Here is a 25,151-nt window from a genome sequence, read left to right as displayed (position 1 = left end):
CTTAGCTATTAAGTCAAAGTTCCAACTCTGTACTATTCTGATTCTGTGGGATCATTAGTGACATTGAAGGTCCAGTAAATTGTTGGCACTGGAAGCTAGGCTGCAAGGGGTGAAAGATTGAGCGGGTGGAAAGAAATCAGAAACAGAGTGATTCAACTGCTGTATTAAGAACTATGGAGAAAAAAGAGGAAGAGGACGAGCAGGCTTCAGAGATGTTTTGAAGATGTGGCGACCTGATCACACTTGTGAGAGAAATAAGTAATTATTATGGGGAACAAATCAAAGTTGCAAGATAAAGAGGGAATAACTGATACAGCAGAAATTCGAAACGTGAAAAGGAATTAAAAGCACAATGGAGAGGTTTGCCTTAGAAAGGAGTTCACATTTGCTGAAATAAAGGGAGGCAATTATTCACTAAGAACACAAGAGTCTAGAAATGGAAGGTGGGAGTGGGGGAATGCACAACTAGCTATGACAAATATGCTAAGGAGCCAATAAACAATGACCAAAATGACAGAATAGTCTGACACTGCAAAGGCTTAGGATGGGAGAGGACATGGTTTTGTAGAAACTGGAACAAGTCAGAGAGTGATAATACAGAGAGGAGTAGATATGGATAAATTCATATACTTCATTTTGCCTCCTGACAGCACCAGGTAGCCTTCTTTAGTCCAACATACATCTAGCAGCTGCAGCTTTTTGAATAAGGATGAGACCCAGTGTCTGAGGGGAACCCCACTCTGACAATTCTAGGGCATTCCTCCAAAACTGGCAATCACAGTGGCTTTTCTAGCTCTTGTGCCCCTCCTCTTGCAGCAGTACTGGTAGATTACATACGCAAGGCACTATCCCAGAGCAGAAGAACCTTCTAGTCCGGGCCAGTTAGGAGATTACAAGTGTGAGAGATACAAAGAGAAAGGTACTTGTCTCTGAGCCTGGATGAAAAAAAAAAAAACTCAACTCTGAACCCCGTAACTGTCCCAAGGGTGCTCCCTAGGAAGACAGCAGCAGAGAAGAAAATAAGAATTCCTTTCCCTCTGCCACAGGACCTGTATTATCCCAACGAGATTTCTAACTTGAAGCTCATGTTCAGAAACATTTCCATCCTTCTTCCTTTCTCTAGAAAATAAAGATTGGTATTCAAAGCAGGTTTTCAATTTCTCTTCAATCAACCAACTGTTTAGGTATAAAATTTCTTTAATCAGAAAGGATTTATCTTCCCTCAACACAAATGCACACGTTAAGAATAAAAAATATATATACATATATTTACACAAATTAGAAACCACAGAGTCACAAGTCCTCGGGTAGGGGTTAAGAAGCTGGGCATCAGGAGTAACCGGAAGATGGCTTCTCATCTGCTCTAGGTGTCCCATGGTCATCTCTCTGGTCACGGTGGGTAGACCAGGAGAGCATAGGGTACAGTTCCAGTCCGATGGCAGAGTCACAGTGAACTGTGGCAGTGAGGTCCTTCTCCAGATAATTTCTTAGTATCACCAGGGGTGACAGGAGATGTTGTAGGAGGTGGAACTGGGGTGGCTGGGGCAGAATGCGTGAAGGGCTGCACTCCATGCTGGAGAAAAAGGATGACACCAATACTGGTTGCAGTGCCTAAAGGACCGTGGCTCAAGGAGATGGAACCTGGGGAACTGAGGGGGGGGTTGCAAATTGGAGTTGTGTGGATCCAGGTGAGGTCCATGGCTGGCCATTCTGTAAGGTGCCAAGGCTGCTTCTGTTTCAAAACTAGATGCCCAAGCTGTGTCTGGTTCATCTTTGCCATGGGAGGTGCAGGAGATGAAACAGCTAGATTAGTGTGGTGGCTTGGCAAAGGCTGGACAGGGTTAAAAAAAAAAGGGAAAAAATTGTTGAGAAAGCTTTCTGGTTAGTTCCACCTGGTTACTTGTATCTTGCATTCCTTGGGAACCCACTTTGCAATCCAGACGTACTTTGTTTTATGCAAGATATGTTCCTGCCAAATTGTGCTTAAGTAACACTTTTTAAAAACCCAATTATACTTTAAATTATTCAACAAAATACTTGATGACCTACTCTGTGCCATATACTGTATTAGGCACTGGATAGCCAGAGATGAACAAAATAAAATAAACAGTCCCACAGATTTTTACTATTTATAAAAGGATTCCTTTTAGAAGTTCTTTAAAGAAAAATCTACTTTTAATTGGAATCATCACTTCCCAATTCCTGTATCACAGATTCTAATTTTCTAGGTCTATGAAGTATAAACTGACAGGCAGACAGAATCTTGCTGCTTATTTTTAAATCAATTATTCTTACAGCAGGTACTAAATAATAACTGTGGTAGATTGAAACAACAAAAAGGATTGGCCCTTATCTACAGGAGACCTTCCCCTCCCCATCACTTGAGTGCTGCCCGAAGACTCTTATTTGAAGGCACAAAAAATAGGTCACATCAACACTAAGTCTAAGAATCTATCCCGCATTCTCCCTATCAGTGCTGCTCCCCGATGATGCACCTCATATGGTCAGTTCTTGAAGCCCAGTGTACAGAGTCAAAGGCTTCCAGAGGGTTTGGTACAAATATTCTTGGACAGGAGTGAAAAGAGGGAGAAGCAAAGCATTTTGGAGGGGAGCAGGGGAGAAAGCATTTGCAGAAAGAAGCTGAGGCATCTTCCTGAATGAATCATTTGGCCAATAAAAAAGCTTAGACACCTATGCAGAAAGCAGATAATCTGCAGCATGAGAGAGAAGATTAAAAGTCATGGAGTTCTTTCCAGTGATTCAAACAAAATGGAACAAAAACCATCTAGGATTCAAGACAATGAAAGAAGTGTAGACATTTCCTTCTCTGAAAAGAAACTTAACAAAAGAGGAAAATTCCCAGAAGTAAATGAAAAAGGGGAGCCCATTTCTACATGCATACTTCATTTCCTTGGTTACTATTCCACCTCTTCCTCAGGTTTATAAGTTCTTACCTTGGTCAGCTGGTGCCTGTTATCACCCAACAATGACCTCTGGGCAGCTATATGAGGAAACCAAGTCTTTAACATCCCTTCTACCTGCAGCAGGGTTCCTAGATAACGCTCCCTGCGAAGGGTACATAAAAAAGGGCCGTTAAGGATAAAAAAAGAAAACAGGTTTGGAGATCTTTCATTTTATGAGTTACTGAGGAAAGAACCAGGGGGACTTACCCCATCTGTGGCTTCTGCAAAACACCTACAATACGTTGAATCCTGTCCATTGCCACACTCTGCTGGAAACTGCTCAATCCTGGGGTCAGAGAAAAAGAAAGAGGGATCAAGGATTGACATACAAGCTTTTATTCAGGTAAATAAAAGATATATGGGGGTTAAAATTGAGTTACCTACAGAAATTAAGTAGTATAAGTAGTAGAGAGATAGACTTGGTGATCTACTTCTAAAAAAAAAAAGGCCACTGAAAACCTTATGAATAGCAGCAAAACATTGTCTCATATGGTGCCAGAAGAAGAGCCTCTCAGGCTGGAAGGCACTCAAAAGACTGGGGAAGAGCTGCCTCAAAGCAGAGTCCACCTTAATGACATGGATGGAGAAAAGCTTTGGGGACTTTCATTTGCTGATGTGGCACAACTTGAAATGAGGAGAAACAGCTGCAAACATCCATTAATAATCAGAACATGGAATGTACGAAGTAAGAATCTAGGAAAATTGGAAGTCATCAAAAATGAAATGGAATGCTTGAAGATTGATATTCTAGGCCATTAATAAGCTGAAATGGACTGGTACTGGCAATTTTCAATCAGACAATCATATGGTCTGCTATGGTGGGGACGATAAAGAGCAGCATCATATTCATTGTCAAAAAGAACATTTCAAGGTCTATCCTGAAGTACAATACTGTCGGTGACTGGATAATATCCATACCCGTACAAGGAAGACCAGCTAATAGGACCATTACTGAAATTTATGCACCAACCACTGATGACAAAGATGAAAACATTGAAGATTTTACCAACTTCTGCAATCTGAAATTGATCAAACATGCAATCAAGATACATTGATAATTACTGGTGATTGGAATGCATAAGTTGTAAACAGGGAAGAAAGATCTGTAGTTGGTAAATATGGCCTTTGTGATAGAAATTACACTGGAGATTGCATGATAGAATTTTGCTAGCCCAACAAACTATTCATTGCCAATACCTTTTTTCAACAACATAAACAGTGACTATGCACATGGCCCTCACCAGATGGAATATGCAGGAATCAAATCGACTACGTATGTGGAAAAGAGATGATGGAGAAGTTCACGATCAGTCAGAACAAGGCTGGGGCCGAATGCCACAAAGACTATTAATTGCTCATTTGCAAATTCAAGTTGAAGCTGAAAAAAATTAATGAAACAAGTCCACAAGACCAAAGTATGACCTTGAGTATATCCCAATGATGGAAGAACAGAGGAGTTGTGGGATGAGATCAAGGACATCATACATGAAGAAAGCAAAAGGCCATTAAAAAGACGGGAAAGAATGAAAAGACTAAGATGGATATTGGAAGAGACTCTAAAACTTATTCTTGAATGAAGGTATCTAGAATGTAAGAAAATGAACTAAAAGAGTTGAACTGAAGATTTCAAAAGGCGGGTGGAGAAAACAAGTACCATAATGAAATGTGCAGAAACCTGGAGTTAGAAAACCAGAAAGGAAGAACATCCTGGCCATTTCTCAAGCTGAAAGAACTGAAGAAAAAATTTAAGCCTTGAGTTGCAATATGGAAGGATTCTATGGGCAAAATGTTTAACAATGCAAAAAGTATCAAAAGAAGATCGAAAAAATACACAGTCACTATACCAAAAAGAACTGGTCAATGTTCAACCATTTCAGGCAGTAGCATACGATCAAGAACCGATAGTATGGAAGGAAGAAGTCCAAGCTGTACTGAAGGACTTGGTGAAAAGCAAGGCTCCAGGAATTGACGGAATACCAATTGAGATGTTTTAACAAACAGATGCAACTCCAAAAGTACTCACTTGGCTATGCCAGGAAATTTTGAAAACAGCTATGTGGCCAACTGACTGGAAGAGATCCATGTGTGTAACCATTCCAAAGAAAGGTGTTCCAACAGAATGTGGAAATTATGGAATTAATGTCATTAGTATTTCACAAAATTAAAATTTTGCTGAAAATAATTCAAAAACGGATACAACAGTGTACTGACAGGGAACTACCAGAAATTTAAGCTAGATTCAGAAAAGGATGTCAAATGAAGGATATCATTGCTGGTGTCAGATGGATCTTGGCTGAAAGCAGAGAATACCAGAAGGATGTTTATCTGTGTTTTATTGACTACGCAGTGGCATTTGATTGTGTGGATCCATAACAAAATGTGGATAACAATGCAGAGAATGTGAATTCCAAAACACTTAATTGTACTCATGAGGAGCCGGTACACAGATCAAGAGACAGTCATCCAAACAGAACAAGGGAGATATTACGTGGTTTAAAATCAGGAAAGGTATGCATGGAGTTGAATAAGTATTTCAATCTGTATGCTGGGCAAATAATCCAGATGACATACCTTGCTTGCTGAAAGCAAAGAGGACTTGAAGCGCTTACTGATGAAGATCAAATACTACAGTCATCAGTATGGATTACACCTCAACATAAAACAGAAATCCTCACAACTGGACCAATAAGCAACATCATGATAACCAAGAAAAGACTGAAGTTGTCAAGAATTTCATTTTACCTGGATCCACAATCAATGCCCATGGAAGCAGCAGTCAAGAAATCAAACCATGTATTGCATTGGGCAAATCTGCTGCAAAAGACCTCTTTAAAGTGCCAAAAAACAAAGATGTCACATTAAGGACTAAGGTGCGCCTTATCCAAGCCATGGTATTTTCAATTGCCTCATATGCATCCGAAAACTGGACAATGAATAAGAAAGACTGAAGATGAATTGATGCATTTGAGTTATAGTCTTGATGAAGAATAGTGAATATACCATGGGCTGCCAGAAGAATGAACAAATCTGTCCTGGAACAAGTACAGCGAGAATGCTCCTTAGAAGGGAGAATGACAAGATTTCATCTCACATCCTTTGAACACGTTATCAGGAGGGACCAGTCCCTGGAGAAGGACATCATGTTTGGTAAAGTAGAGGTTCAGGGAAAAAGAAGATGACCTTCAACAAGATTGACTGATGAATGGCTGCAACAATGGGTTCAAACAAGGATTGTGAAGATGGCGCAGGACCAGGCAGTGTTTGGTTCTGTTGTATATAGTGTCACAATGAGTTGGAATTGACTTGATGGCACCTAACAACAAGAACAAAGAAATTAAGTCACAAAAGCAAAAAGAAATAATCCTGACCCCAACGACGTAAAAGAAATATACTTAAAAAAAAAAAAGACCTAACTCAAATGAATACAACTAATAAGACAGTTACCTCTCTCAAAGCGACCCATCTTCAGCCCATTGAGTAGATCTGTGAGTGGGCGAATGAATCCTTGGAGCTCTTTACACTGTAGGATAACAAGACAAAGGCTATGAAAAGACCAAGAATTACCCACACCAGTACTGATTCTTCCTCCACCTCCAAATCTGGGAGCCAATACTATCCTCACAGGATCCTTAACAATCAGCTGGGTGCTAAACTATTTTGGCAGCATTTCTTTTCCCTTGTTTTCTCTTACCTTCTGAGCAAAGAGCAGGTCTCCCTCTGTGGTACAACCCTGGATGTTTAGACTGCTTTCCAGTTCACCATCTCTTGACCTTTTGACCCTAGATCCTGCCATAGGAAAAGCCAAGCCCCGCTGTTCCGGGTGAGATGCTGTATGTTGGTTACCGGAAACCTTGGGTCGATGCCTGCAGCGGATGGGACCAGGGCTGGGCCGAGAACCTCCACTGTGACCAACAGTGTCTGGCCTGGGCAGGGTAGCCCCCTTGTCCTCCCCCTCACTATCACAGGGGAAGCCAATGTCACTGTTCACTGGTGAGGTGGAAAAAGAGGAAGAGAGGTAGAAAGGAGAACAGGAAGAAACACTAGATGGAGAATCCATAGGTCCAAAAGCAGGGGCTGGAGAGCAGCTCCTGGAGTACCCAAAGATCGAACCTGCAAGTGAAGGGCAAAGCAAGGGAGTTTGAAACCAAAGTTTGAGGATTGAGAAATGGACCAGGAGACTGAAATGTACTGCACAGGGTAATAATACCTCTTCCCCTTCCCCAGTATCAGACGTTTCAGAGACAATAGAAAAAATCATCTCCGTCCTCACTCCCCACCCCCAGTAAGAAACTGGGACTGCTTCTCCGACCTCCCGCAGTTCAGAAGAAATAGCCTGACTGGGCACCTTCTCCACCACCCCACCCTTGCCCGTTGCTCGCCTCGGCTGTTCGCCTGGCTGTTCCCGCAACGAGCCTCCCTACCTGAGGTCATGCCGCGGCCAAGCACTAAATCCGGACAGGTCTCGGCACCCGAACCCACCTCTCGACCTTGTGGAAACCGCCCCACCGAGACCAGTCTCGTGCCCCTTCCCAATCTTTCAAAATCAGGATCCGTGCGCCGGTTCCTCTCCGGTCGCGCCCGCTGCATGATGGCGATTCTACCCATAACAAGGTCGGTCCGTCGGTCCCCCAAACCCACTCACTCCCTGAGGGTCTGGCCTTCTCGCACGGCTTGCTACCCGCCCTCCAAGTCTCACCTGCGTCGGTCGGCTCAGCCCAGGCTCTGTCTCCAGCTCCTTCCCAGCTTCTCCCGGTTTCAGTCTCGGCTACCCACCTCCGCCTCTCTCATTGGGTGGGTCCCGCCCCTTCCCCCCAGACACGTGCGACTCGGCACGTGCCTCCCCCTGTGTACACAGACCTCTCACCCTTATTGGTCGTTGTGCCGGTAACACGTGACCTCGTTACCGACGTTCGCAATCCATTTGCTACAGCACACAGGGGCTGGGCCAATAAGGACATAGCCAGGTGATGATTGGCTGCAAGGGAAGCATTCCGTGCTCCGCCCCTACATGAGACTCCGGGAGAGGACCCGGTGTTGAAATGAGGGGGAAGAAAAAAGAGTGGAAAATAAGGGAGAAGAGGAAGAGGGCGGAGCCCGTGGCCTTAAAAAGGATGGTGAAGCGCGGGAGACCCGCGGCTTAAGTGCGCAGAGACTGGATGTACAACTCCAGGGGTGCGCCTCGGGACCTGGACCCCCCCCCGACCCCGGCTCCGCCTCTGTAGCCTCAGCCTTTTCTGTGAGCTCCTCCGCTCACGAGTGCAGCACGTGGAACCCATCAGCGACTGGTGCCTGCAACGTGTGTGAGAGAATGGATGTGTGACACTTTGTATCGTCTCCCTCTGTAGGCGGCCTAGCACTCGTGACTCCCCTTCTCTGGTTTAGCCTCCCCTCCTCCTCCCTCTCCACCAAGTTGGGTGCCTCTTGCTCTGCTGACTGAGGAGGGTGGGGACTGCCGCCGAGAACACCGTGTCCTCTCCCGGGCGCCCGCTGGGGCGGCTTCTCCAGCCCTTTCCTTACATAACCTGCCACGCACGTTACTAGCACAGATGCCAACCTGCCACGATTCTAGAGGTCAAAGCCGAACTTGGTTGTTCCCGGCTTTTCTATAGGGGCTCTTCGAACCCTGAGCCCTAAATTCTCTGATTCCGAGTACTGGTAACGTAGAGGGGTAGGTCTTCAGTCTCCTAGAATATGGCTTTTTCCAGCTTCAGTTTCTTCATTTGTCCCTTGGAGAAGATTCGACTAGACTTGAAGGTGGGGAGGAAACAAGTCCGGAGTTTACAGACTCAGAGCAACTGGGAACTTACATTCGTTTCCTCTTGCAGTATTGAAAGAAAACGGTGGGGAGAAGGGGAGCGGAGCCCTGCACTCTGGGCTGAATGAAGATACTACATCAAAGAGACCGCAAGGGGGCAGTCCAGTTCTGGTTAGGGTCCCAAAAATAGAGGGGGGGGAGTCTGTCCCTACTCTTAATTTAAAAAAAAACTGCAAAGTGTCGTTGTGGAGTGGGGACGGGGTAGGGGGGAAGATGTGAATATTTGAAATCTATTCTCAGTAGTTTTTAATGTTGTACAGGTGTTAAACAATATGCTTTTTTTTAAAAAAAAAAAAAAAGGGGGGGACTTCGAAATAAACCTCAACCCTCTTTCCCAAAACAAAGTGTCTGAACCTCATATATAATAAATAAAACAATAGAATTAATGGACACTAAATAAACCTGAAAGTTTGAGAAGAGCAACCACAGACAACATACTGGCTTCAGACCCAAAGAGTTAGGACAATGTAACTCCTTTTCTGGGATGGCACCCTGGTGCTTAAGAGCTCGGCCAAAAGGTTGGCAGTTCAAATCCACCAGCAACTCCTTGGTCACCCTATGGGGCAGTTCTGCTCTCTCCTATAGGGTCGCTATGAGTCATAGTAGGCTCCACAGCAATGGGTTTTTTGGCGTTTAACTCCCGTTCTAACCTACCCTTCCCATTCCCATTCCCAAATCCTCGCTGTTGTGGCTTTAGAAGAGGCCCTCATGAGGGATTAGGAGAATAACCAGATTATTTAACTTATTCTTTATTTTATCTTCAAATTTCCTTCTCCCAAATTCCCATCCAAAGAGTTGTACCAGCCTTCTCTTTCCTAAAAAGCAAAGAAGAGTGGGGGAAAACAGGATCAGGGGGTCCAGGAAGTCCCTTCATGCCCTCCCCCACAAGCAAATTCTCTAGATTTCATATTCTGAGCTGGTGGTATCTCCTGGAAGAGGTAGTGTCCCCTCCCCTCCTCACTCCTCTTCATACCCCCATAGTTACATATAATACAGTTTTCTCCTCCTTCCTCCCTTTACCCACTAGCTCCCTACTGCAGGGAACCACTAGGCCATATGCCTCTGAACTTTGCCTTTAGACTCTGTGGTTGTAGGGCCTCGCCCATTTTACCCTCTGACACCTGCCAGGCCTTAAGCCAGGGCCAGGCTGGAATCTCCAGCTCTGATTCCTCCAGGCCGAATGGAAACCTGGAGAGGTTTCTTCTCCATTCTTTTTGTCTCTGATCTAAGAGGTCCTGAAGTCCTCCCAGCTCAGAAAAATTAGTGACTCATAAAAGTCTTTGCCTCAACATCTCCCAAACAGTTTTCTTACCGCTTTTTTAAAGTTTAGACAATAAGGTTTTTTTTTAAAGTGATCCCTCTTAAGTAACTGATAAGTGACCAGGCTGGAAACACTGGCCAGAAGTACTGGTAAAAATTACTTCACAGCGACTGCACTCTCACCTTCTATGTGAAATATATCCCCCCCTGAATGAGGGCCCAGGACAGGATGAGGGGAACAGGACTCTGCAGACTGGACACAGCATCATTCAGATCTGGACTCTGCTAAAATACAGACATTCTCCCACAGCAGGCCAGTGTCATCCTCCCTACCTCCCATCCCCACCCCAGGAAGGACAGCCACCCTCTTGACACCCTCCTCTGTCTCCATTTCCTCCAAGCTTAGAGACAGATTCAGCCCTCCTCCCCATCACCAAAAGAAGTCCATTCTACAGTGCCTTCCAGCCACCCCTCACCATACCAGTGTGGTATTCAATGATAAAAAAAAAAAAAAAAATTTTTTTTTAGTGTGTTATCTATTATGTGCATGCCACTATGCTAGTCACTGTGTTAAAAAAAAAAAAAAATCCACTGCTGCCAAGTAAATTCTGACTTATAGTGACCCTGTAGGACGGAGTAGGACTGCCCCATAATGTTTCCAAGGAGCATCTGGTGGATTCAAACTGCTGTTTCGGTTAGCAGCTGTAGCACTTAACCGCTACGCCACCAGGGTTTCCAGTCACTGTGTTAGATGCTATCAAAAAAACAAAACAAACCCATTGCCATGGGTTTGCAGATCATTATGCTGCTGGGCGGGTTCAAACTGCCAATCTTTTGATTAGTAGCTGAGAGCAAACTGTTTGCACCACCCAGAGACCTTGCTAAGTGCTATAACCAACATCAAACCCACTGCCGTCTTGTTGATTCCAACTTATAGAGACCCTGTAGGACAGAGTATAAGTCTCTGAGCCTGCCCATAGGATTTCCAAGGCTGTAATCTTTATGGAAGCAGACTGCTGCATCTTTTTCCCACAGAGTGCTTTAACCACTATACTACCAAGGGTCAAGCTAGTTGCTATGGGGAGATATAAATACGATTAAGACATGTCCCTGACCTCAAGGTGTTTGCAATCTAAAAGAAGACTGTATATTTTAAAAGATTTATCTATCCCTGCTAGCAGTCTTCGGCCTTTCATTCCTACTAGCTCCTCTCATCTGCATTCAAGGTCCTGCTGACCTTTCCTGTTGTTGCTCTTCTTTCACCGCCAGATTTCTCAAATTGGTATCTACTTTGCCTCCATTTCCTCATAATCTACTCTTTTTCTAACTCCACAAAAATCTAGGTTTTGCTGCAACCATTTAAATTAAAACTATTTTCCTTGGGGTTACCAATAGCTTCCTTATCCTCCACCTCTTGATAGCTTTTGACTGATTATATTCATATTCAACTTTCTCTTCTAGAATTGATAATATACAGTTGGCTACCTGCTTCCTTCTCTAATCTGTCCTTCTGTATTTCCTTGGTTGATTCTTCTTCTTCTTCTTAACTACAGGCACAGTCACTGGCCTTCTGGTCTTCTGTGTGAACTGGCTCTATTGGGCTCATCTACCTTCGTAACTGTGACTTTGCACTTAGAACTCTAGCCCTGACCTAGTTCAGCTACTTTTAGGACATCCTCACAGGACTGTCACCATAAATTCACCCTGGCTAATACCAAATTCATATCTTCCCTCTGGCCTCCCACAGTTCCCATTTTGGTAGACCATTTTCCCAGATATCCATGTTCAAAACCTGTGTTATTTTAACTCTCTTCTCATCTATTCATTATATGAAATTATCACTGAAGCAAGGCATTTTCTTCAAAATAATTGTCTCTCCTCCATTCATAATGCCCTTGTCATGGATTGAATTGTGTCCCCCAAAAATATGGGTATCAATTTGCCCAGGCCATGATTCCCAGTATTGTGTGGTTGTCCACCATTTTGTCATCTGATGTGGTTTTCCTATGTGTTGTAAATCCTACCTCTATGATGTTAGTGAGGTGGGATAGGCAGCAGTTATGTTAATGAGGCAGGACTCAATCTACAAGATTGAATTATGTCTTAAGCCAATCTTATTTGAGATATAAAAGAGAGAATTGAGCAGAGAGACAGGGAGACCTCATACCACTAAGAAAGAAGCACTGGGAGCATAGTGCGTCCTTTGGACCTGGGGTCCTTGTGCTGAGAATCTCCTCGAATGGGGAAGGTTGATGACAACAAACTTCTTCCTGAGCTGACAGAGAAGAGAAAGCCTTCCTCTGAAGCTAATGCCCTGAATTAGGACTTGTAGGCAACTAGGTGGTGAGAGAATAAATTTCTCTTTGTTAAAGCCATCCACTTGTGGTATTTCTGCTACAGCAGCACTAGATGACTAAGACAGAATTTGGTATGGAGAGTGGGGTGCTCCTCTAACAGATACCTAAAATCTAGAAGTGGTTTTGAAACTGTGAATGGATGGAGGATTCAGAAGGAAGTGAAGAGAACTGTTAATATCTGGTGAGGAGCATCAGCAGAGAACTGGCAGCAGCAGAGGACCAGGAGCAGCAGAGAACCAGCAGCAGCAGAACCAGGAGACCAGCACCAGATAGCAATGGAGCCTACCCACAGAGCAAGAGAGCTGAGTGCCTTTGTGCAGGAGGCTTCCTGGCGGAGTAGGGTGCCTGCCAGCACTTATCAGTGGAGCTAGCCTTGCTGACCCACGGAGCAAGAGAGCTGAGTGCCTTCTGACCGAGGTTTACTGGCAGAGTGGGGTGCAGGGCAGACGCAGGTGAAGAGGCCCAAGGGTCCAAGAGGCCAACGAACCAGGAAGCAGAAGCTGAAGAGAAAAGGAACACAGGAAGTTGAGCTCCCTCAGTATCAAAGGGTATGGCCATGACCTCTGAGGTTTCAAAGGGTGGAGCCTGTGGTGTTTCTAAGGGTAGAGTCACCACTCAGATGGACTAGGAGAACGGTGCGCCTAAAGCCGAGGGAGGAAGTTGCTGTCCCAGTGGGCCTGGAAGGTGGAGCTGAAGCCCAGAGCCGAGGGGCCCCCACTCAGAATCCAGAGAATGTGGCCAATACCTAGAATCTGAAGGGCAGGGCCAGTGTGTAAATAGTCTCAGAGAACAGAGGATTATTTTCAAGCCTTGAGGGCCTATGTAATGTGTTCTGCTGACTTGCTTGGTGCCTATTATCCCTTCTTTCCCTCCAATTTCTCCCATTTGTAATGGAAATGTCTAGCTTGTGCCTGTTTCATCATTGTACTTTGGAAGCAGATAATCTGTATTCTAGATTTCACAGATGAAGAGGAATTTTTGGGTTTTGGAGTTGATGTAAGATTTTGCTATGATATGATGGAGTGAGTATGTTTTACATGTGGCAAGGACATGAATTTTGGGGGGCCAAAGGGTTAGAATGTCATAGATTGAATTGTGTCCCCCAAAAATATGTGTATTAATTTGGCTAGGCCATGATTCCCAGTATTGTGTGATTCTCCACCATTTTGTCATCTGATGTGATTTTCCTACATGTTGTAAATCTTACTGCTATGATGTTAATAAGGTGGAATAGGCAGCAGTTATGTTAATGAGGCAGGACTCAATCTACAAGATTGGATTGTGTCTTGAGCCAATCTTTTGAGATATAAAAGAGAACTGAGCAGAGAGACAGAGGGACTTCATATCACCAAGAAAGACACACTGGGAACATAGCGCATCCTTTGGACCCAGGGTCCCTGGGCTAGAAACTCCTCAACTGGGAAAGATTGATAACAAGGACCTTCCTCCAGTGCTGACAGAGAAAAGAAAGCCTTCCCTTGGAGCTGATAGCCTGAATTTGGACTTGTAGTCTACTAAACGGTGAAAGAATAAAATTTCCCTTTGTTAAAGCCATCTGCTTGTGGTATTTCTGTTACAGCAGCACTAGATGACTAAGACAGTACTTAATAGTTCGTTTCTGGAATAATGCAAATCTCATGGATCTCTCTCCACTCTCTTGCTTCCTGCATACAGCCAGGTGACCAGGCTTTCTAAAATACCACTTTATTGTGTCTTTACCATATTGAAGAACTTACTAGGTTCCCTATTTCTTTCTTTTTTTAATTTTTATTGTGTTTTAAGTAAAAGTTTACAAATCAAGTCAGTCTCTCATATAAAAATTTATATGCCTTACTATATACTCCTAATTGTTCTCCCCCTAATGAGACAGCACACTCTGGTTCCCTATTTCTTATGAAATAAAGTCCAAACTTCAGTCTGATACTTCAGACATATTATGATTTGGCCCTATCTTGCTTTATGTGAAATCACTAAGGGAATATTGTTCCTATTGTTAGTTGCCATCGAGTTAATTCTGACTCATGGTGACCCCATGTGTGCAGAATAGAACTGCTGCATAGGGTTCTCAAGGCTATGACCTTTCAGGAGCAGATTGCCAGGCCTGTCTTCTGAGGTGCCTTTGGGTGGGTTTGAACCACCCACCTTGTGGCCAGTAGTTGAGCACTTAACCATTGCACCACCCAGGGACTCCTAAGCAAATATTAGGAGTCTTGTAAATTTTATATTTTCTTAATTTTCCCACTGCTTCCCTCCATATACCCTCTTATTCGAACATACCCTACCTAGTCACTAGATTTTCCATGCTTGTTCTAGACCCCTAGCCTTCTACTAGCCTCTTTCACTCTTGGAACCACCCTTCTTCCTGATCACCATCGTCTCACAAAAGCCTTCCAGACAACTGCAGCCTATACTGATCTCTCCTACTGCCTAAAACACTTGTCTGTGGCATATACTCTCAAATTTATATGTAATTTAACATTGTTACAAACCTTTTCGTTTTGTTCTAAATGTTTCATATGTGCAAACTTGCATTTTATGAAGTACTCGAGGACAATAATAATATCACAGACTTATTTTTCATAATCACCAGCATCCTCAGCTGTCTTAGGCATAAGTTACATATGCATTAAGTACTGTTGAACTTAAGTTTAACTGCATCGAATCTTCCTAGCGTTGTGTATACAGGGTTAGTATTAAATCTCAGTGAAAAATATGACAGCCAAGTTGAGATGAACATCTGCCTTGCACTACTTGTTATTTAGTTCCTGTGCCCACTGAAGCCTGGATCTCCGGCCCTCCCTCTGCTCCATGTCACCATCCCTGGGATATATCCAGGGTGAGGGATACGTCCATCAGTCTTCCTCCCCCCAATCCCCAATTCACTCACTGGTTCCATAGTCACTGGTTTCCTTGTTACAGGCTTCAAATGGTCTTGACGTTCTGTCTCAAGATTAATGTTAGTCTCTACTGCTTCCGTTACGTCCTTATCCAACCTGTTCTGCCCTCCGTAGGAATGAAAAACAGAGTTATATCCTTAAACCAACATCCTGATAGAATCTCTTGTTGCTTGCATTTTTTTCAACTGTGTTAAATATAAACTAAAAATTAATGGCCATTTTGCCAGGTGTAAAAACCTTTCTTAAAACAGATCAATCAAAATGGTCATTTGTAGCAGGTGCAAACCTTGACAGAACAACAGAGAATTTTCAAAGTGTTCTAACTGTAAAAGCTTTCTAGAATGACCTTGATAATTAAAAATGTTTCTGACTCACCATAATAAACTCCACCAATTCTCATCAGACAAGTATAACTATAAAACAAATGACAGGAAGACTTCTACGTTTCAAGATCCTCACTTTAAATAATGACATACCTAAAATCCAATCAAAAGACCAGAATAGACACAGGCATACACGGAGGAACGCAGATGCTACGGGAGGGTAATCTGTAAGCCAAAGAACACCAAGGAACCAAGGAATAGCCAGGGCTCTGGCAGGCCAAGACCCTGATTTGGACTTTAAGCCTCCTGGACTGTGAGAAAATAAATTTTTGTTCTTTAAATCCACCTACTTGTATTTCTGTTACAGCACTAGTAACTAAGAAACCAGCCAGTAAATTCTACGTATAAGATTGAAAGACATATAAACCAGTTACGCTGGTTAAAAAAAAAAAAAAAAAAAAAAATTCAATCATTATTACTACCCTATTAGAAACCCCCTAACTGCCTTTAAAAACCCTGTATTCACACTACTTAAAGGAGCACCTTGCAACTTTTTCCTCAGATGCTCCCTGTTTGAAAATGGCTTCTTGCCTCAATAAACCCTATTAATTCTAACTGATTTGTTGATCAAATTTTTCTTTCTACAACTGTTTCCTCAACTGGCCCTCTGCATACAGACTCTCAGAGGGAGGGGTCACTCACCAGCCTGTCCTCTGACTCAAACACGGAGTAATCAACGGTGAAATTTGCACCAAGGTCATCTGGGGAGCAGAAAAAAACAATCAGTAGTAACAGAGGAGAAAGGGTAAGACTGGATTCAGAAGTGAGAAAAGGAAGAAATTGCTCAGAGAACTTCAACTTGTTCACGTTGTAAAATGTATTAGTATAATCCAAATCCAATTAACTTTAATGTCCAAAATGTTTGTTGAATATGCACACATTTATATTTTTTACCTGGTATCTAAAATAATTTACAGATTTGAAATTTTTCTAATTGTTTTAACCAGTGTCCAAAGAGTCAAAAATCGCTAGCTTGAAAAATAACCTCACGAGTCTTGATAATCTTTGCTCATACCCAAATCTCTCTCTGACTCAGTTGCTCCATTGAAAAAAGCAAAGGGCAAAAGTCTCAGAACCAGGCATTCTTAAAGCCCTTCTTCATGCTGCAAAGGGTCAGAGCCTTACACATACTCACCGTAATTGGGGGTGACAGTGTAGTAGTAGATCACCTGATAATAATCATCCTCTTCCAGTATTTCTTCATTCTCATACTCTTGTCCTGTGGGGACAAGAACTAGTAGTCAAAGGGCCTTTGGAACTTCTTAGCAACAGAAAGACACCAGAACTTAATTCCAGCACTACCAGTTCCCTTTCTCTCTGCCTCCCCTACAAGAGTCATGTTATCTCCCTGCCTCTATACCTCTAAACCCTTTCTCAGTCTCCTGGGCTCCATTTCTGTGATGAGGCCTGTTACTCTACATCTTTTGGATCTAGGAGCTCCCAGAACAGAAAATGGGTCCCTTCACATACTGTAAACCCAAAGATGGAACTAAGCCTGAAAAAAGGGAGTAAGAATCAGAGAGACCAGAAATTAAAAATTCCAACTCTTCTACCCAGTATGCTCCAGAACTTATTGTATTTGTGTGAAATCTTGTTTTATCAGTGCCTCATAAGTAACGCGCACAACATATACACACACCTTAGGCTTTTGGAGATTTGGATTTTAGTTCTAGCTTCACTGCTAACTAGCAGAACAGGCCTGGACAAGCTATTTAACATCCAGTTTCTACGAATGAATCAGCTGTACTAAACGATCCATCTTCGTTAGTTTTTCTTCCTTTCCAAAACTAAAACTATGTGGCTTTGATATGACTCAATCAAGAAATCTAGGCCTCCTGCTGAACACTCCCCTAAGCTCCTTAAATGTTCTCCTTCCAACTCCAAGCTAAAGACACAAGAATATGGAGGAAATGGAAACAATGAGACGCACCTGGCAGACTGGGGAACAAAGAGGGGAAGGAGCCAGCTACTCTTGGGACCCTGTCCCTGAAGGCAGTCAGTTCTTCACTGCCCTAAAGGCTGCAATGATGGGCTCAAACACAGCAAAGATTGTGAGGATGGTGCAAGACCAGTCAGTGTTTTGTTCTGTTGTTCACAGGGTCGCTATGAATTGGAACTGACTTGATGGCACCTAACAACAACAACTAATACAACGTTTTTCTTTCAACTTTCTGAAAAAGGGGATATCCTGCCTTCCCTCACTAGTTTCAGGCTGCCCACCTTCAAAGAGTTCACCTCTGTCCTTCGCTCTCACTTTAGTTCCTCTGATCATGTTCAACTCTGTGGTGATGGAGAACTGAGTTCAATCTTGCTAGGACCTCCCCATGTCTGGGGTTCCAACTCTCATCAGTCATCTCTTCCTTGACAGGATTCTATTTTTCTCTTTTTCCTGTTTCTACCTTTCAGACATCTCGTCTCTCTCCTCCTCCTCCCCACTGAACACAGGACTCTAGCACAGATAAGACTGGATTCCATCTCTCGCCCTCTCCTCGTTTTTTTCCCTCACCCCATTTATGGTAGAAGACCTGACCCAAAAGTTCAGGGAGAGGAGTGGACTTACCCAGGATAAGTGGCACAGCAAGGATGGCTACAAAGAGGACATCCATTCTGGATTGTGCACTATAGCTGTGAAAGTAAAAAAAAGGAAATTACAGCATTTCCCACGAGAAACTTACCCCGCCTACCCTCCACCCCCACCCCCAAAGTGGGAGGAAGCTACAGCAACTCTTCTCTCAGGGGACAGAATTTCCCGCCCACTTGCAGACTGACTAGATCATCAGTCACTACCAGTCCTTGAAAGAGCTGCCAAAAAGTGGATTTCGATGTTCATTGAGCTCCCCCAGCTCTGGATTAGATCTATCCATGCCTCCTATAGCTACTGCAAACAACAGCCTACCAAGAAGTTTCCCCTCTCCTAGCTTTTCCTTCCTCCTTCCCAGGCCTCACAAAAACTCATTCTCCCTCTTCCTGTCCCTAACTTACTGTCACCATACAAAGTTGTCCTTCTCTCTGAGGCTTAATCATAGTCTCTTTCATCACAGTTGAAATGTTCTCAGGAAGGGGTGAGAGTTTTTCTAGATTGAAAATAGTCCCTTCCCTCTGCCTGTCTTGGGCTATGGAGAATGGCAGCACATAGTGTATACCTTGTGATAAAAATCTCTCGGCCAGGGCCAGTTATTTCCTCTCTAGTAAGTACTGACCTCAACTTCCTGGACATAGGTTGGAAGAAGGAAGGAAGCAGATAGTCTCTTTCCTTGCTGCAGATGCCACACCTCTCATTTTCATTCACTTAATGTGTTCATTCCACCGATAGGGGTAGAGTTCATCTTATCCTTCCCTCCGCTTTTATGTTCCAGTTTTCATTTAATTCAGAAACATTTATTAACATATATGTCAGGCAGTCTGATAGGCTATTCAGGATTCACAAGCAAGGGGACAAGAAAAGAATACATATTGTTGTTTTTTTTTAAAGGGGAATTAATAAGCGACTATCTACTCTCCGCCTACTACAAGCCAGGCACTATGCAAGTCTCTGTGGAAGCAGCCACAAACAAGATAGATTTGGAGCTTGCTTTCATCGGTCACAAGATGCTGCGGTAAGGGCTCAAAGGAGAGATATTATCGCAACCCTCTCTCTTTGCCCATCTCAGCCTGATAGGCTCAGAAGCAGGACACACTGGAGTCCTGAGCACTGGCCAGGACACTCTCACCCTCTCAATGCTATTAGAGGAGGATTTGCTTGGCAGCTTTCTATGTAAATCTATACAATTTATCTATTCATTCAATTTCTTTCAGAATTTCCTAGAAAAAACTTAAAACACCTATGTGGGTGTACATACATGCATTAAATCATAGATAACTTCACTTCCAGCCTCTCTTTTGAAAAATTTAAAATTCAGGTGTGCCTGACAGCAAAAGCATTTAAACTCCTCTCTCCTTTAACCACCGCCCCCTCCTTGGGATAGGGGTGGAAAGGATGGAGAATAGAAGGAAGCCTGGTTCTCTCTGAACAATTTCTATAATTTTCTGGTACTTTGCTCTCTCAAAAACACTATTCCAGATTCTCTCACTTTTCCATCCTGAGACTCCTTTGCCTAAACATCCTCCCTAAGGACTGACTACTCCCATCCAAATGAAGTTACAACACCCTCCTGTCTTAGTTATCTAGTGCTTCTGTAACAGAAATACCACAAGTGGGTGGGTTCAACAAAGACAAGTTTATTCTCTTACAGTCTAGTAGGCTAGAAGTCTGAATTCAGGGTGCCAACTCCTGGAAAGGCTTTCTCTCTCTGTCCGCTCTAAAGGAAGGTCCTTGTCATTAATCTTCCCTTGGTCTAGGAGTCACTATGAGTCGGAATCGACAGGACAGCAGCGGGCTTAGTTTTTGGTTTGGTCTAGGAGCTTCTCCACGAAGGAAACTCAGGTCCAAGGGATGCACTCTGCTCCTGGCACTGCTTTCTCAGTGGAATGAGCTTTCCCTGTCTCTCTGCTCACTTCTCTTTTTTATATCTCAAAAGAGACTGGCTTAAGACACAATCTAATCTGGTAGATCTTATCAACATAACTGCCACCAGTCCATCTCATTAACATCATAGTGATAGGATTGACAACACAGAGGAAAATCACATCAGACAAAATGGTGGACAATCATATAATACTGGGAATAATGGCCTAGCCAAACTGATACACATTTTGGGGGGGACACAACTCAATCCATGACACCACTCCTTCTAATTTAACCTTCTTTCACTCTAATATGGAACCCCTCTTTCTTCCCCTAGACTGAGGAAAAGACAACACTGAGGTTCATTTTCAGAAAATAAATAAAAGAAGCATGACTTGGGGTCGTGTCGTTTTCCTTTAACCTCATTACTTTAACAGAGTTTTAACTCCACAATCCCCTCTAAACAATTTCCTAAGACTGCTCTCCAAGCTCCTCTTGCTTCTCTGTAATGAAGGCTTCTTTAGTAATATACTGTACCCCATGTTTCCTACTAGCCTGTCCAAAAAGCTCCTACTTTTTTTAGGTCTAACCTTCATCCCTTCAGCGGCAGCTCTAGCCCATTTCCTCTCATTCAAGTTAGAACAAGACTCGTCCTTTCTCCCCGCCCTATTCCTGTACGATCTTTGTTTTTCTCTCCTAGATTTAAACAGGATCTTCCTCCGTCTGCAGTCCTCCAAAAAAAGGTAGGATTCCTACCATCCATTCCCACAAAGTAACTGAAAGAAACCACGGCCGAGGCGGAGCCGAACCCAAGAATCCGTTCCCACGCCCAGCCCAAACTCTTTTCCGGGTGGGGACCACTCCCAGGACGGGGGGCTACGGCTCAGAAAGGCAGGGGCACTACAATTCCCAGCAGGCCCTGCGGCCCAGGCCCCGCCTCCGCAGCCCCGCCCCCGCCAAGTCTCCACTGGCCTTCGAGGGGTGGGGATTAGATGGGAGGTGGCCATGGGGCTGCGGCCCGGGGTTTGTCCTCAACTCGGCTTCCGTAGAGGAAGTCGCGCGGCCCTTCATTTGGGGTTTCGGTGCCCCCTCCCCTTTTCCCGGGGTCTGGGGGTGACATTGCACCGCGCCCCTCGCGGGGTCGTGTCACCTCCCTACACGGACTCCAAGCCGGCGCACTCCTCCCATTCGCCTCCTTGGGCCAGGCCTCCACCCCGCCCCCAGCTGCCCAGCCATGGGGGCCGCAGTGTTTTTCGGATGCACTTTCGTTGCGTTTGGCCCGGCGTTTGCGCTTTTCTTGATCACAGTGGCTGGGGACCCGCTTCGCGTTATCATCTTGGTCGCGGGGTGAGTGGGGTTCGGGGAGACGTGGGAGGGCTTCGAAGAGAGAGATCCGAGAGGGTCTGGAGCAACTGGGGCGAGCCTGGGAGCTTGGGTTGACCGAGACAAGTCGGAGGTGGAAGTTGGAAAGGGTCGGTCGAGGGTGTGACGATTTGTCCTTTCTCGCAGTTGGTTTCCGCCTTCCAGGGATTGCACAAATTCCTCCTGTACTCCTCCCGGCTACGTCAGAGGAGGCCCAAGGCCCAGACTCGTGAGGGGTCTGTACTTACCTCGGCCGACCGAGTCAGGTGCCCCAAGGGAGGACCCAGGAATGGATACCTCGACCTTTGCTGCTCTCACAGTCTGGCCGTCGTGTCTCTGAAGAGTCTTTAATCAAATTTCTACCCCTTCCCCTGTGTCTAGATCTCTACGGTTGCATCCCTACCCGATCTGGTCCCAGTCTCTGACCATCCGGAAGTCTGACTTCCACTTATCAGGCTTCAGCCTTGGCTGATAACCCCTCCTTGGTATTTTGGCGGCCCCTACCCTTTCCTGTCTGATTGCCCTTGTCTCTCCTCAGGGCATTTTTCTGGCTGGTCTCTCTGCTCTTAGCCTCTGTGGTCTGGTTCATCTTGGTTCATGTGACTGACCGGTCAAATGCCCGGCTCCAGTATGGCCTCCTGATTTTTGGTGCTGCAGTCTCTGTCCTTCTGCAGGAGGTGTTCCGTTTTGCTTACTACAAGCTGCTTAAGTAAGAAGATGGGGTGGCCTGGAAGGGAGAGGGGCAGAGGATTGCAATATGGGAACAGCCCCTGGGTGGTGGTTTGGAGGAGGAGGCACTAAGGGAGGATGTTAGAGGGAAAGGAGCACCCCTGCCTTCCCCCTCATGTTTCCCCCACCCCGCCCCACCCCAGGAAGGCAGATGAGGGGTTAGCATCGCTGAGTGAGGACGGAAGATCACCCATCTCCATCCGACAGATGGCCTACGGTGAGCCAAGGGAGAGGAACTGGAGGAGGGAGTTGGACACCCCCCCGCCCTCCAGCCCGGGAGTCTCTAAACATCCATGTGTCCTCAGTGGCTTTTTGTTTTCCTTCATACCTGGCCTCCCAGGAGAGATGGCTGGAGGGAGAGTAGGCATGGGAGAATTGTGTATGGGGATGGGGAAGGGTCACTGGTAATCCGGCTGTAATGATTGCTGACATTAATGAGAACCTCCCTCCCCCCAGTTTCTGGTCTCTCCTTCGGTATCATCAGTGGTGTCTTCTCTGTTATCAATATTTTGGCTGATGCACTTGGGCCAGGTGTGGTTGGGATCCATGGAGACTCACCCTATTACTTCCTGACCTCAGGTAAGACCCACTCCCTATCTTGCCTTTATACCTCACCTCTCCCTGGCTCTGATCTGACTAATTGGCCTTTCCTGGGAGACTTCCTTGGCCCAGCATCTCAGGAGTCTGGCAGAAAATCAGGGTGTGTCTCATCCCCATCTTTTTCCCTGCAGCCTTTCTGACGGCTGCCATTATCCTGCTCCATACCTTTTGGGGAGTTGTGTTCTTTGATGCCTGTGAGAGAAGACGGTACTGGGCTTTGGGCCTAGTGGTTGGGAGTCACCTACTGACATCAGGACTGGTGAGTGGGATGGGGAACGTATACCCTCTCTTCTTAACATTTTAAAACTTACGTTGGGAGGAGGCAGGAAGGTGAGTCTTTAGGGGTAACTCACCTCAGAACCAATTGTATAACCTGCTTTGGAGATTCTCTAGGGGAGGTGTTTGAATGGATTGGTCCAACTAATGCAGATGACCTGAGGTGAGCAGGAGTGGTAGAAATCTCTGAGGAAGCTGAAAATCAAAAGTGTTCTTGTCTACAAGATGCTGGTGCCCTGAAGGACTAGGGGATTTGAGTGAGCTATCTGCATTGGTTTGGATCAAAGGCACAAAGAGAGCATAGGGATTAGGTGTGGGGAGGAGAGGGAGAATATAATCTCTTTTCCACTCTTACCCCCATCCCCAGACATTCCTGAACCCCTGGTACGAGGCCAGCCTGCTGCCCATCTATGCAGTTACTGTTTCCATGGGACTGTGGGCCTTCATCACAGCCGGAGGGTCCCTCCGAAGTATCCAGCACAGCCTCTCGTGTAAGGACTGACTACCTGGACTGATCGCCTGCCAGATCACCCACCTGCCTGCCCACTGCCCATGACTGAGCCCTACCCTAGCCCACGTCCATTGCCCTCTATTCTGTCTCCTCGTCGGTCTATCCCACCACCTTCAGGGTTTTGTTTTGTCCACTCGTGACCTTTAGTCTCTAGGTTTTACCAGGAGCAGCCTGGGTTTAGCCAGTCAGTGACTGGCGGGTTTGAATCTGCACTTATCCCCACCACCTGGGGACCCCTTGTTGTCCAGGACTCCCCATGTGTCAGTGCTCTGCTCTCACCCTGCCCAAGACTCACCCCCCTTCCCCTCTGCAGGCCGACGGCAGGAGGACAGTCGGGTGATGGTGTATTCTGCCCTGCGCATCCCACCCGAGGACTGAGGGAACCTGGGGGGTACCCCTGGGCCTGGGGTGCCCTTCTGATCTCCTCGCTCTGTATTTCTCCATCTCCAGTTCTGGACAGTGCAGGTTGCCAAGAAAAGGGATCTAGCTTAACCATTGCCCCGGAGATGAAACTGATGGAGGCTCAAGGGTAGATGGGCTCTGAGTTTCCCAGTATCCTCTCCCCAGACTGGACATCTTGGTCTTTTTCTCAGGTCTGAGGGGAACCATTTTTGGTGTGATAAAGACCCCATACTGCCTTTTTTCTTCTTGAGTCGGGTGGGGAGGAGGGAGGTACGCTGGAATTGTTCTCCTAACCTCCTTGGGCTAGGTTTTCCCTCCTCAGATTCCCCCTCATGGCTGGGCTTATATCTACCCCCCTTTCCCAGGCCCTGAGGGAAAGGAAGGAAGTGCATGTTTGGGGTTGAGAACTGGAATTACTGGAACTAATGGTTTTAACCTCCTCGACCACCAGCACCCCTCCTCTCCCCAAGGTGAAGTGGAGGGTGCTGCCATGAGCTGGCCACTCCAGAGGTGCAGTGCCGCTGTAGGAGTCACTACCATGACATCGCAGGGAAGGAGGGCAGATTTTTTTCTAGTTTTTAATTGGGTTGGGGTGGGCGGGGAGGTTTTCTATGAACTGTATCATTTTCTGCTGAGGGTGGAGTGTGCCATCCTTTTAATCAAGGTGATTGTGATTTTGACTAATAAAAAGGACTTTATAATTGCGGGGGAACTTGGCTTTTAAGGGTGAGGATAACATGTTAATTGAGATTTCTGCCCTCTCGTGTTTCTTGTCCAGCTTCCTTCTTAACCTGGCAACCCCTGGTCTCTTCCAGGCATAGCTTCAGTTCCAGGGCAGAAACCTGTGCTGGGAATTTAACACATCAGAGACTTGGGGCTATTTTCCAGAAGTGGATCTTCCCCTTCCAGGACTGGGACCGAAGGGGTTAATCACCCATGCTTCTTTTTCCGCTATCCTTCGTCCACCTCCACCATCTGAGAGATTAAGGAACTCTCTCACCAGAGGTGGAGTCAGAAAATTTAATTTCCAAATATACTGAGCAAAAAAATATAACTCTAACAACAGCCACCCCCTGTCCTAAGAGGAGACCCTGCAGTATGTCTAGAGAAAGGGACAGAAAGGTGAGGGAGTCAGGGGACTTTGGAATTCCC

The 25,151-nt window shown here is 45.3% G+C and overlaps 3 protein-coding genes across 8 annotated transcripts; 1 reads left to right on the top strand and 2 right to left on the bottom strand.

The window, feature by feature from the left end:
• Nucleotides 1-1,355: 1,355 nt before the first annotated feature.
• Nucleotides 1,356-7,735, bottom strand: CIART (circadian associated repressor of transcription). The gene is made up of 6 exons (XM_049880344.1): nt 7,660-7,735; nt 6,655-6,749; nt 6,408-6,483; nt 3,171-3,249; nt 2,955-3,066; nt 1,356-1,831 (listed from the first exon to the last, which is right to left on the bottom strand). Exons 3-6 carry the CDS (start codon nt 6,424-6,426, stop codon nt 1,445-1,447), a joined length of 597 nt encoding a protein of 198 aa, XP_049736301.1. The 5' UTR covers nt 6,427-6,483; nt 6,655-6,749; nt 7,660-7,735; the 3' UTR covers nt 1,356-1,444.
• Nucleotides 7,735-21,995, bottom strand: C3H1orf54 (chromosome 3 C1orf54 homolog). 6 transcript variants are annotated; one of them, XM_049880341.1, is made up of 7 exons: nt 21,730-21,995; nt 18,236-18,300; nt 16,811-16,894; nt 16,318-16,376; nt 15,283-15,393; nt 10,222-10,323; nt 9,510-9,593 (listed from the first exon to the last, which is right to left on the bottom strand). In XM_049880341.1, exons 2-6 carry the CDS (start codon nt 18,279-18,281, stop codon nt 10,225-10,227), a joined length of 399 nt encoding a protein of 132 aa, XP_049736298.1. In that variant the 5' UTR covers nt 18,282-18,300; nt 21,730-21,995; the 3' UTR covers nt 9,510-9,593; nt 10,222-10,224. The 6 variants fall into 6 exon arrangements, with proteins under 6 accessions (XP_049736296.1, XP_049736298.1, XP_049736297.1 ...); XM_049880340.1 differs by lacking the exon at nt 21,730-21,995 and adding an exon at nt 18,876-18,940; XM_049880342.1 differs by lacking the exon at nt 21,730-21,995 and adding an exon at nt 18,658-18,797.
• On the top strand, nt 21,125-24,035 carry APH1A (aph-1 homolog A, gamma-secretase subunit). Its single transcript, XM_049880336.1, has 7 exons — nt 21,125-21,466; nt 22,020-22,190; nt 22,354-22,427; nt 22,667-22,789; nt 22,942-23,069; nt 23,454-23,577; nt 23,911-24,035. The coding sequence occupies exons 1-7, from the start codon at nt 21,354-21,356 to the stop codon at nt 23,973-23,975; spliced, it is 798 nt and encodes a 265-aa protein (XP_049736293.1). The 5' UTR covers nt 21,125-21,353; the 3' UTR covers nt 23,976-24,035.
• The last annotated feature ends 1,116 nt before the right edge of the window (nt 24,036-25,151 follow it).

Source organism: Elephas maximus, chromosome 3 (assembly GCF_024166365.1).
Source record: "Elephas maximus indicus isolate mEleMax1 chromosome 3, mEleMax1 primary haplotype, whole genome shotgun sequence".
Lineage (NCBI taxonomy): Eukaryota > Metazoa > Chordata > Mammalia > Proboscidea > Elephantidae > Elephas > Elephas maximus.
The sequence above is the reverse complement of the archived record's forward strand: the minus strand, read 5'-3'. Positions and strand labels throughout refer to the sequence as shown.

What these genes read in the sequence shown, in the direction of transcription:
- APH1A (XM_049880336.1), top strand. Translation starts at nt 21,354, where the DNA reads ATGGGGGCCGCAGTGTTTTTCGGATGCACTTTCGTTGCGTTTGGCCCG. An exon ending in CATCCGACAGATGGCCTACG is followed by an intron (nt 22,428 to 22,666) that starts GTGAGCCAAGGG and finishes CCCTCCCCCCAG; the next exon opens with TTTCTGGTCTCTCCTTCGGT. An exon ending in ACCTACTGACATCAGGACTG is followed by an intron (nt 23,070 to 23,453) that starts GTGAGTGGGATG and finishes CCCCATCCCCAG; the next exon opens with ACATTCCTGAACCCCTGGTA.
- C3H1orf54 (XM_049880340.1), bottom strand. An exon ending in TGCTGTGCCACTTATCCTGG is followed by an intron (nt 16,895 to 18,235) that starts GTAAGTCCACTC and finishes TTGTCCCCACAG; the next exon opens with GACAAGAGTATGAGAATGAA. An exon ending in CACTGTCACCCCCAATTACG is followed by an intron (nt 16,377 to 16,810) that starts GTGAGTATGTGT and finishes TCTGCTCCCCAG; the next exon opens with ATGACCTTGGTGCAAATTTC.
- CIART (XM_049880344.1), bottom strand. An exon ending in TTGCAGAAGCCACAGATGGG is followed by an intron (nt 3,067 to 3,170) that starts GTAAGTCCCCCT and finishes TACCCTTCGCAG; the next exon opens with GGAGCGTTATCTAGGAACCC. An exon ending in ACAGGCACCAGCTGACCAAG is followed by an intron (nt 1,832 to 2,954) that starts GTAAGAACTTAT and finishes AACCCTGTCCAG; the next exon opens with CCTTTGCCAAGCCACCACAC.